We start from the raw sequence: 10,815 nt of genomic DNA, 5'->3' as shown, positions 1-10,815 counted from the left end.
TACGTAAGACAGAAAAGGAACGAAGGTGACCTCCCCCCCCCTCCCCCCAAGTACCATCAAATTTTGAATTGTCAGAAAAGAACCTTGTAGAGATGCAATGTACCAGCAGTCTGAAATAAAACCTGAAAACCCTGCTTTCAAAGGCAAGTACTTCTCGCACAGCAAGAAGCTTGGGGTTCAGTGAAACTAATGGACTTTGAAGAAAAAGATCATACAGATGTGGCACATGAATCTTGCAAAGAATTCTGGTATGATCCAGACTAAAAACATCTCTTTACTGCATGTAAGCACACACCCCAGCCATTTTTTATGTATTACTTTTTATACAAATTATATTTACAGTAAAAACTCGAATTGCTAACAGTAACTTTCCTGAGGAGTGAAACAACAAAAAAGAACAGCTTTGTATACGTTAGAATATCTTCAGATGTATGCAGCATAGCTGTTGAAATTCACTCTGAAAGCTGTAATACTTCTTATAGTACTGATCATGTTGCAAGCACATCTTCTTTGTCCGGTCTTAACTATTTCATTTTTAGAATTGAATTGCATTTGGTATTTTCAAGAAAACCAGAGGTCCCTACTGAAAAGTGTGCAATACACAGATATCCACGGGAAGAACGCTGAGCTGTCAGTCGCATGGATGAAGTCCTAAGATAACACAGCGATTCTGCTTGAGCATTTGCATATAAAGGAATCATTTTTTTGTTTTGTTTTTCCTTCTTTCCATGCCACTTGCCGAGGATCCAGGAGATGTCTGTTTTAAGGAGAGATTAAAATGAGGGACTTCAGAATTTTGGTAAGTCTGCACAGGGATGGTGCTCCACATTGAGGAAGATGTGAGGAAGCTAAGTGCTAGGATGGCTTCTTTTCCACAGTATTTTATAGAAGAAAGCCTAGCCTTTTGGTTTTGGTAGGCTTCCTGGATGGTGTGAGCTCAGTAGCAATAGGGAAGACAATTTTGGGACAGCAGCTGGAGATTAAGTGAAAAAAAACAAGTCTGTGCCACTACCATGAGACAGGTTTTACTTCTTCAACTCAGAAGTCCTTTATTTGCCAAAAAGAAAAAGAAATTACAAAGTAAAAATACAAAGATAAAACCATGCCAGCACAAAACGTCTCCAAACTACTTTTACAAAGTATGAGAACCTTTATTATTTAAATATTCAGTTTCTAAAACCATCACCCATATACCATCAAAAGATTAAAAGGGTAAGCATCGTTTACATGTTTTTATTACAGCAGCTCACGCTCTTCACTGAGGTTCATTTTTAATTGCATAGACCTAGGTTACTGTGATTTCGAAGTGCCATACTCCAGAAGTACACACCGTTACAATGACACTTCAGTGACCTCTTTTTTTTTTCTTTTGGTCTTTCAGGCATGTTTCAGAAACTAAGCACAGTACCTCGGTTGGAGTATTTCAAGTCAGCTTTCTTAAATTCTTAGCTCACGAAAGCAGGAAGCTTTTCTGCCATGTTTTCTGTAAACCTGAGACTGACTGGAATTTCTTTTTGCTGTCCGTGTCTGTTTTGCAACACTGCCGCTTGGTGGCAGACCAGCAGAAGGGGAACTACGCCACTGCCTGGGCTTTGCGGACAAAAACTGTAGTGAAGGAATTACTACTGACGTTTTAGAAAAAAAAGAAAAAAAAAAAAAGTCAGGCTAGTACCATTTGAGCAGTAATGCATGTGGTTGTATCAAACCACATCTCCTGTCTTAGTACTGCGGGGAGAGAGTGTTGGTGAATATAAAAATAAGAAGTGAGGTTTTCTATAAGGACACAGGGCGTATTTTTGCTAGATAAAATCAGATTAGAGGGAACAAATATAGACACATTCTTTTATCATGCAAAACTGAATTTTACTCATTTTTCTGACTATTTATAAGGAAAAAGGAATCCAGCTCATAATAGATTTCTGAGATAGACTTCCAACGAAAAATGCACGATCTGTCTTTAAAGTATGCAACATCTGAAGTGGCACTGAGGAGGTGAGTCAAAATCAGGTGGGTTCCTACAAGCTTTCTGTGCTATAATTCCTAGGTTGCTTTATTTTAGAGAGCTTTGTAGCCTCTGAATCTGGTGTGTGTTGCGGTTGAACAGCCTGGTGTCTGTATTGGCAAACATCCTGCTCTTTTTATGTTTTGACTATCCTAGAAAGAGAAACTCTGAAAGTATGACAGGAGTTCCCAAATGTACTATGCTTAGATGCTGCAACTTTAGAAACCTTCCATCCAGAGAAGCTACAAGCAGGGGGAAGTTGCAAGTCGGATGTAGAATATATGTCATTTATTAATTGATCTGTGGTTGTTGAGTTATGATTATTTGTACATGTATTTGCCCAGGTACATGAAAAAGGGTGGAATTCTACTCCAGAAGGAAATACTACAAATTACTGCACATTTTGCTTTGAGATCATAGTAGTGGTGGTTTCTGTAACTCGTCTTTGTATGTGATGCATAACATTTGCTGTAAAGTTGTTTGTTTGTTTGCTTGTTTGTTTTAATTTATTATTATTATTTCTTCGATTAGCTTTGATGTGTTGCCCTGCTAGAAAAACATGAATTGGGTTTGAATCACTCTACTTTGTCAGAGAAGTGGTTGAAGTAACAGGAAGGTTCAAATTCAGCCCAGAATGGGTTATGTTCTTGTTCCGTTGAGTAATCTTTGTCTTTGGAAAGACTGAAAGTTTCATCAAACTACGAGTTATGGGCTTCTAAACCCAGATACTGAAGAAAAGAGTTGCAACGCTTTGCCTTGGTTCTTTCAGGTGAAAAGTGGACAGAGCTGATTACGCTTGGCAGTTGTGCAACTTCCATCCTACATACATTTCTGCAGCCATTCCTAGTTTTTTCTGCATTTGGGTCTTTTTGGGTCTTTCCTAGTAAAGCTTTTCCACTCTGGGTTATGGCAATGATGGAGATGTAACTCAAACGTCCTGATGTTGAGCAGAGCCGCTCTTGTGTTCTTCTTGCATTCAAAGAGGCATTTAAGGGGCTTACCCATTAAGGGGCTTGGTCAGAGTGGTGTCTCTCCTCTCACACCCCCTTAAATCTTCTGCTGTAGAATGCAAGATACCTCAAAGTGCCTTTGTTAAGAACCTGGGCATCCGGAGTTTCCCAAATATATTAAAAAAAAAATGCATCCCAGGATCCTGGATTTTTCCATATATGCATCTAGGTAAAATAGCAGCTTTGTTCATGGAAAAGAGAACAGGTCTTAAGCCCAGCGTAACTAAAAACTCTCTTTTGGATTTCGATCTTGATGAGCGAGTTGCCTCAACAAGGTAGCAGTACGTCCCACCTAGGCATCGGGAGGCAGGCATGTCACTTCAAAGGCTCCTGGAAAAGTTGAAGCTGCATTGTAGTGAATTGTAGTGATCAGCCAATTACTTACTTGATTATTAATAACACTTAAGAGGTATCATCTAGGGATTAATGTACCATTGTGCTAGCATTTTTATGTGCAAACTGTGCTGGGCTACTAGTGTCTGCGTGTATATACAAGTTGCCCATTAACTGACTGGGTTCTGCCTTTAGCGCAGACGTGGAGCTGCCCGCTCGGAGATCTGATACTGGCAGTTGTCTCTCTGGTATTCTGGCAGCAATTCACACAGGGATGTCCCCGAAGAGTCACGATTTGATATTCATTCGGTGAGGCAACAGGAAATGCGGTGTGCACATACCAACCGAGCATTACATGCTTGGGCACATTTACGATAGTTGAAATCAAGTATGACAGGTGAAACCTCTGCCAAACCAGAGAAGGTGAGTCCCAAATCTATTCCTTTATCATTTATGGCAGCCAGAAGTGAGGGCTGATACAGTTACAGCGAAGACTGTTACAGTCACCTCTGTGCTGAATCACAAATAGCTGCTAGTGGGAAAGGAGGGACAGCTCCAGCAGCAGATCATGTGCTGTTACTGGAGACACCAGCTGGAATTCCACAGGGAGTCAGTAGTTTTGTCCTTGCAGCAAGAATTCATCAGTTACACCGTTTCCTCTCCAAAACTAGGTCTATTTCATGGGTGGGAAAAAAAGTCAGCAATATTTAGGGATTGTTTCTTTTACAAGATAAAGAATGCCTCTGTTAACAGAAATTTACCACGTTATGTTAGGGCTGATGGTTTTTCTTCATGATCTCAGCTTAGTCTCTTGCAGAAGGCTACAGATTAGCAAGATTACAGAGATGGGAAGAGCAGAAGAAGGAAACAGAATTGATGCACACAAAACACAGCAGTTTCAGCACACCAGCTGGATGTCTCTTGTAAATATGGTACAAAGTAATTTTATGGAGACAAAACACTAGCCTGATTCATAGGGAAGATCCTTGCACGCACAGGAGAATGTGTCGTAAATTCTCAGACAAACATTATATCATGCAGTACTTCAACTGTCCACAGACTGATGAGTAAAATTTGTTCAGCATCATCTATGAAAGCTTTAAATAGCAAAAAGGGACCCCACTCTTTCCCTCTGCAGGCACGGTGCCTTGGTTTCCAGGACACTAGCAAAAATAAGGACTTCGTTATGACTTGCATTTCAAAGATTTCTAGATGTACCTTTAAGTTCATTTGGCAGTTCATGTCACGGGTATTAAGTCACAAAGAGACAGGACTGAACTGACTGAGAGATGACCACTGTAGATGTTGTATGCAGTTCTTAGTTTATCGTTAGATGCTGGCATTTATTGCACATCTGGGGACATTTATATGGAAAGATATAAAGGAAACAAGGTGCAATCACCATTTTTAATGAGCGTGCACAATAACACATTGTAGAAAGCCTTTTTATAGAAATTATGTCATTTCAGTTATACAAGAAGAGAAAAAGGGTTCTCAAGTTACAGTGTACAAAATAAAGCACATTGCGCCAATGATGGACTTAAGAAAAACCCCTAAGTGTCCCTAAGTGTCTCGGGGCTGACTGCTATCCAGTTTGACAGATATTGATTACACGTTCTCCATTTCTCTTTGCTGAGAGATCTGAGATAACTAGTTTGACTTGTCTCCAGTTTCAGAGGGAGATAAGACTTCATCTGTCTCATAGTCTTCTTCAAATGATCTGCAAAGATAAAAGGTGGGTCTTTAAAAGCTGTATTTTGGTGAGAGCATTTTTCAGGTAAGTTATTTCAGTGGCCACTAAACCATTTGGCTACAATACAGTAACATGCAGGATGTTAATCTCAAGGAGGATGTTTATAAGGCATTGAAAACAGTGTGGCAGTAATCAGTATTCTGACAGCTGACATGACTTTGTGCTCCCATCCATCCTCATTCCTAGGTTCTGAAACAACTTTTCACTGGTGTTTAGCATCTTAAAATTTGAATACAGTTTTAGTAACAGTTGTCAGTATCTTGCAGTAGCCTTAATAGTTCAGTGTAGGAATAGAGTTGCTCAGCCACAGATTCAGGTCCTAAAGGAGATTTGGCTTGCTCAGACTTGCTCAAAAACCCCTGGTTTCCAAAGCATCTTTTGGCTTAGAAGACACTTTGCCATTTGCAGAAAAACAACGGCGGCCACACTGTCATATTCCTCTCTCACTTGGTTTGAAGTTTAATAGCCAGGTCCTAGTGTTCATGGCTTAGGGAGGCTTGCCTGCAAGTTCTCATCTCCACCTGGTTGCATATTCGGGCTAGTCAGGTTCTGTGCTCTGCAGCAGAGGATGGTGCTTTGGGGCTTTCCTCCCCTTCCAGTTGGTGAGAAATGACTTTTACCAAGTTTTTTTTCCCCAGCCTCAGCATATCACAGGTTATTCTCTGAACTCCCAAGAAACTCAAAGTCTTCCTTCAGTTCTGGAGGCCGTGCTTGTTACACAGGCAATGGTGCAGTGTGTCTTCCAAGGGCGAGCGCAGCAATAAATGGCGATGAACTCCGATACCCCTCTGTCAGCAGCACCAAGAAAGAACTGCCTGCCACTTCTTGTGGTGTTCTTCCCTCTGCTGACCCCTGCGCAGGCACAAGTCCTCAGGAGCCACTTCTGCCTGCCAGGCTGTGCCTCCTGCCGTGGGGAGGATTCTGTGTACGTGGCATCTGGTGAGTGTCCACTGCTGCCAGGCAGGCTGCGGCTTGGGCTGCGAGAAAGCATTTCTGCTCTGAGAGCCTCTGTGGTCGGGTTCAACTAGTGCTTCTGCCTTCAAACAATATCATGCACGTGCATTCGCCAGGAAGCAGGCTCTCTTCATCAAAACTTGTACGCATATGTGTAAACCAGGAAACATGGCTGCGAAGTGTTCAGATCACCTTAAGCTTCCAGTGAAACAGCATGCTCCAAGGGGTAGGTTCGAGCAAAAAGACATCTTGTCTTCTTTTTGGTGATTGTATTGTGCTTGTGTTTTCCAACAGGTATTTAATTTACCATAGCAGTGCTTAGAAATTTCTGAATCTGCCACTCGGAATCAGAAATAAACACCACAAGATCCTCCTACCTTACAACACCACGTGGACAGCGTCTGACCAGCTATCAACAGAGTCACAGCATCCATGAGGTCACGCTGAGTATCCACTGTATCTTGGTGAGATTCCTCTTCCGCAAGCAGCGCTCCTCTCATGGGCAAGTCTGCAGGCACCCAGACACTGGTTTTAGGAACCTTCCATCCAGTGAAGCTATGGGCAGGGTTAAGTCTGAAATGTGATGCAGACTGCCCCAATAATTCATTTGTGACTGCTGAATGATGGTTATTTTCATGTGTATTAGGAAGACAAATAATGGATTTCAGATTCTGTCAGCTAACGTAGCCAAAAAATCTTCTGCTCCCTCTAAGAGCTCATAAATCCTCTTGGTTTTGTCCCCACTCTGTTTCTGTCATCCTCAAAGGACAACAGAAATGATGATTGTGCAAAAACTCAATGCCTCTTTCTAGCAAACTTGTTTGGGCATCCAGCTCTGTTTTTCTTTTTCCCGTCCTTTTTTCCTGCGTGCTCTGTTGCTATGTTCCACAAATGAGATCTAATCCTGCTGCCATGACTACAGAGCTTTTCAGGGGCTCTTAAAAGCAAGCAGCAAGGTTGCTGACATGCTCTTTACAGGAAGAGACGAAGCTGTTTCAGACAGACTTCAAAAATGAGTCGTCACCTGCCAATTCAGTTTTTGGTGAGTTTGGTGATCTGTGGTCCTGCAAAGCTTTTATGGCAGACTCCTATTTCTTTTCTGTGCTAAGCATACAGGTGTTGCAGAGTGGCTCCAGGGAATATAACAATTTTATCTTCCATCCTATGTTACCTCATCTTTCATTGTGAAGGCCAAAAAAAGGCAAGGCAGCTCAAAGCAGCTGCTTGTTGTTTGGATGCACATCACAGGGAGAAAGGGAAACACAGCTCTCAGCAGCTTTGCAAATTTCTGTGGCTAATTACTAGATGCTACTGTTATCCAAGACGTTTCCAGTGTGGGAAGTTTTGAAAATTATGCAATTGTCTCAGCACTCTTATTTAAATGGCTCTATGAATACTGTTCAAATGGACAAAATTCTGAATCACACAAGATTAACATGGGGTGAAAGCACAACCTACTTCCTTGGATGTGTGTTAGAGTAACCATAAAGAGATTCTAGAGAAACACTCTCAAGAAGGTACAACCGCAGCCACAAGTCTAAAGGATAATTACAGCAAACCTGCATTAGGAAACTGTGGGATGCCCTTGCACGCGGCATTCCTTGAGCTACTGCTCGGCCTAAATTGATTGATTCTAAGGATAGCTGGAGGGTCTGTCCACAATTTTACAGACGTTTACAAACATAAGTGTAAATATTGCAGAAACCAACAGTTTTAAATAAAAAAAAAATCAAAACAAAATTGGTAAATGAATTAAAATGTTGAAAGAGCTTATAAAGAGCACAGACTAACAGGCATATAAAGTCTAGCAGAAAGTAAAGTTATTTGACTAAAACAAAGTTTCCACTACAATCATAAGTCTAAGAGCTACAGCTTCTGATCCATGATAGTGTGCATGATTAATACATGCCCAAGACTAGCAAAAGTCATTTGAGCTCTTTTTTTGTATGGTTGCCAGAAGAAAAAGGCTTTGTCCTTTTTCTCAGCTATCTTCACATCTGTAGCGTGTGTAGCTAATTCAAACGACTGCCACAAAGAACTCAGGATGTCCCAAGCCCCTTGTGTCAAATATACCAAGAGTGCCTTTTGGAGCAACCACTTCAGGCTTCGCCATGCTCCCATGCTGAGAGTCCAGACCTCAGCTGGAGCCAGGCAGCGTGTCCCCAGTGCAGTGCGACGCCCATGCTTACCCTTCTTGTAACTGCTCGTTCCCAGACTCCTCAGCCACAAGAATCTCATACTCTTCAGCAGCATACCTGTCCCAGTCGGAGGGTTCAGGGCCATCATTTTCAATATCCTAAAGAGAGCAGATGGTGAAGCACACCGTGTCTATACCTCTCTACAACTATGTTTACAATAAGGTCATGTGTGAAGCACCAGTTCTGGGAAGCAACTGTATAGAAACAGGTAGTCAAAAATGTTAATTGAAAGATTCATAATTAAAGTGTTTTAACATCTGCACATAAGTGACTAAGAAAAAATACATCACATAGTCTACAAAGATCAGACTGTGACCCGAACTGCCAACGAACAGAGCCTTCTCCATTTCGGAAGTGCTGAATATTAATAACTGCGTGTTTGCTTTGCTCTAGCTCAGAAAGCCATGCATCTGTGCACTTTGTAATTGGTTAAGGGATTTAGTAATTTAAGATCTTTAATTAATTGTTAATCATAACTGATCATTTGTGGAACTCTTGACAGTTTGCTAAGCTTGGGGAAATTTGAGAGATGGTTACAAAATAATACCCCTGTAAATAGTTGGCCCTCTGCTATTTACTGTAGGATGGGGGGGATAAGTAATACCTCCTGCTCCCACCTGCCTGCTCTTATGATGATCCAGTTTAAAAAAAAAAAAAAAGGCTCTGGTTTGGGATACATTTAAGCCTAGAATTATGGAACCACAAAGTTCTTCTTACAGGTAATGTGGGAACATCTGGGAAGGAACCAGAGTTGATTTTGGCATCCCCACCACTTTACTGCACTTTGACCAGTTAAGAGCTTTCTGAAGATAAATTTTTAAGCTGTACTTATCTGGTTTCAGTGGATAGGTGAAGGGAACCTGAGAGGAGGGACTTCACACCAACAACTGACAAAGCTCAGGTCTCAGAACTACAACTAGTCTGACTAACAACTGGAAAATACAGAAGTGACAACCTCTTACATGTTTGCTGGGTAGGGAGAGAGGATGGTGACTGCAGCCAGGCACAATGTGCAATATCTGAGCGTTCTATCTAGTCTACCACCTGTGGTTAGATAAGTTGGCATCTCATCTGCCTTGGCGCCTGTGGTGTAAAGGAGGTCTCTGGTTCTGTTTAGGCTACTGAAAAATTGCTAATGCCCTTTTAAGGATTAGAATCCAACCGGACTACTTAATAAATCTTTCCATGTAGCCTATTTATTTATGAGTGCAGTTCTGTAGGAGACATGAAAAGACAATTGGGATCTGAAGTTTTCAGATCTCACAGCTCTAAAGGAACCAAGTTCCTTTCTAGTGCTAGTCTTTCAGCCTGATGAATAAGTGCAACTCAGCAGGTCATTCTCTCTAGAATCACAGTGCTGTGCTATCAGTGCTGGTGTAATAGGATCAGTGAAGGCAATCAAATCGTAGAATAGTGGAATAATTTGGGTTGGAAGATACCCAGGACATTTTTATTCCCAGCTTCTGGTCAAATCAGGGTTTGTTATGAGGTCCAATGGGGAAGGGTCAAGGCTTTGTCCAGTCACATCTTGAAATTCTCCAAGGACAGAACATGCACAGCCTCTCTGGGCAACCTCTTCCAGTGTATAACTGCCCTAACTGTGAAAAAGGATTTCTTATATTCAGTTGGATTTTCCCTATATCCAGTTTCATTCCGAAGATGGGTTTGAAAAGGCCTGTATTTAGAAATAAAAGTGATTTATACCTTTTGCACTGCAAAGGGATCCCTCTGTTCGTTGTCCAGGTATTTCTCTAAATTGAAGAAGGTGTTGAAAAATACATGAGCCATTCTGCACCTCTTCAAGTCTCGCAGAGTTACTCTTCCTGCAGAAAAAACATGACACTGTGCTAAGTTTTTCCTTAGTAAGAGACCAGACCCGGTCTGGTCAGTCTTGTAGCAGCTTTGTAACACTACAATGCTGTAATATTGCAAAACTTCCAACTCAGTCAAGAACTTTAACATTATTTAATACATGGGTGTGTATTAGTCCTAAATCTCACACACATACGGAGGTCTTTTACAGTCACGTAAAATGTGAAAGAATGTGAGGGAGGGTGGTAGTTTCACAATCTAGGCTGTCAGTACGTTCCACAGCTGGAATATACAAGACGTGTTGCTCCAGTTCCAGCAAGTTCATTCACAAGGTCTCTCTCTTGGAAGTATTTCAAACCTGTTTATGTATAACATTAAGGCACAACAGCCATAGATTTTACTCTGTACAGTACTTTCAACCCTGTGATTCTAACACAAGACTCTACCTACAGATGGGTTTCACAGTAATGTTACTTTCTCAATCCACCATAGATCAAAGAGCATGGAAACTCCCATTAAGCAGGACTTACCCTCCCTCTCTGGTTTAACAAGGTCAAGCATCTGACACAGCAAGTCCTGAAATGGCAGTGGTTCTATGCCCATCACTTCCATCCGTTCACACTGCTCCTCATAGAAGTATTCCAGTTCATACATGGAGAGCACCCCGTCCCCATCCAGGTCCATGCACCGAAACCAGTACTCAATGCTGGGAAAGAAGAGACAGAATTAGAGAAAGCACAGTGACCGACCCCC

The 10,815-nt window shown here is 41.6% G+C and overlaps 1 protein-coding gene across 6 annotated transcripts in view; it reads right to left on the bottom strand.

The window, feature by feature from the left end:
* Positions 1 to 10,815, bottom strand: part of PPP2R3A (protein phosphatase 2 regulatory subunit B''alpha) — a 53,339-nt gene that overhangs the window by 1,997 nt on the left and 40,527 nt on the right. For 2 of the 6 annotated variants that reach the window (XM_068692791.1, XM_068692793.1), the window contains 4 exons: positions 10,593 to 10,768; positions 9,955 to 10,073; positions 8,242 to 8,348; positions 1,020 to 5,065 (listed from right to left, as the gene is read on the bottom strand). In XM_068692791.1, the coding sequence (XP_068548892.1) occupies positions 4,996 to 5,065; positions 8,242 to 8,348; positions 9,955 to 10,073; positions 10,593 to 10,768 (472 nt within the window). In that variant the 3' untranslated portion in view covers positions 1,020 to 4,995. Of the gene's footprint in view, positions 1 to 84; positions 758 to 1,019; positions 5,066 to 8,241; positions 8,349 to 9,954; positions 10,074 to 10,592; positions 10,769 to 10,815 lie in introns of those variants that run through there. The other 4 variants (XM_068692788.1, XM_068692789.1, XM_068692790.1 and 1 more) reach the window with 3 other exon arrangements.

Source organism: Anas acuta, chromosome 9 (genome assembly GCF_963932015.1).
Source record: "Anas acuta chromosome 9, bAnaAcu1.1, whole genome shotgun sequence".
NCBI lineage: Eukaryota > Metazoa > Chordata > Aves > Anseriformes > Anatidae > Anas > Anas acuta.
Note: the sequence above shows the minus strand (reverse complement) of the source record. Positions and strands in the feature narration are given on the sequence as shown.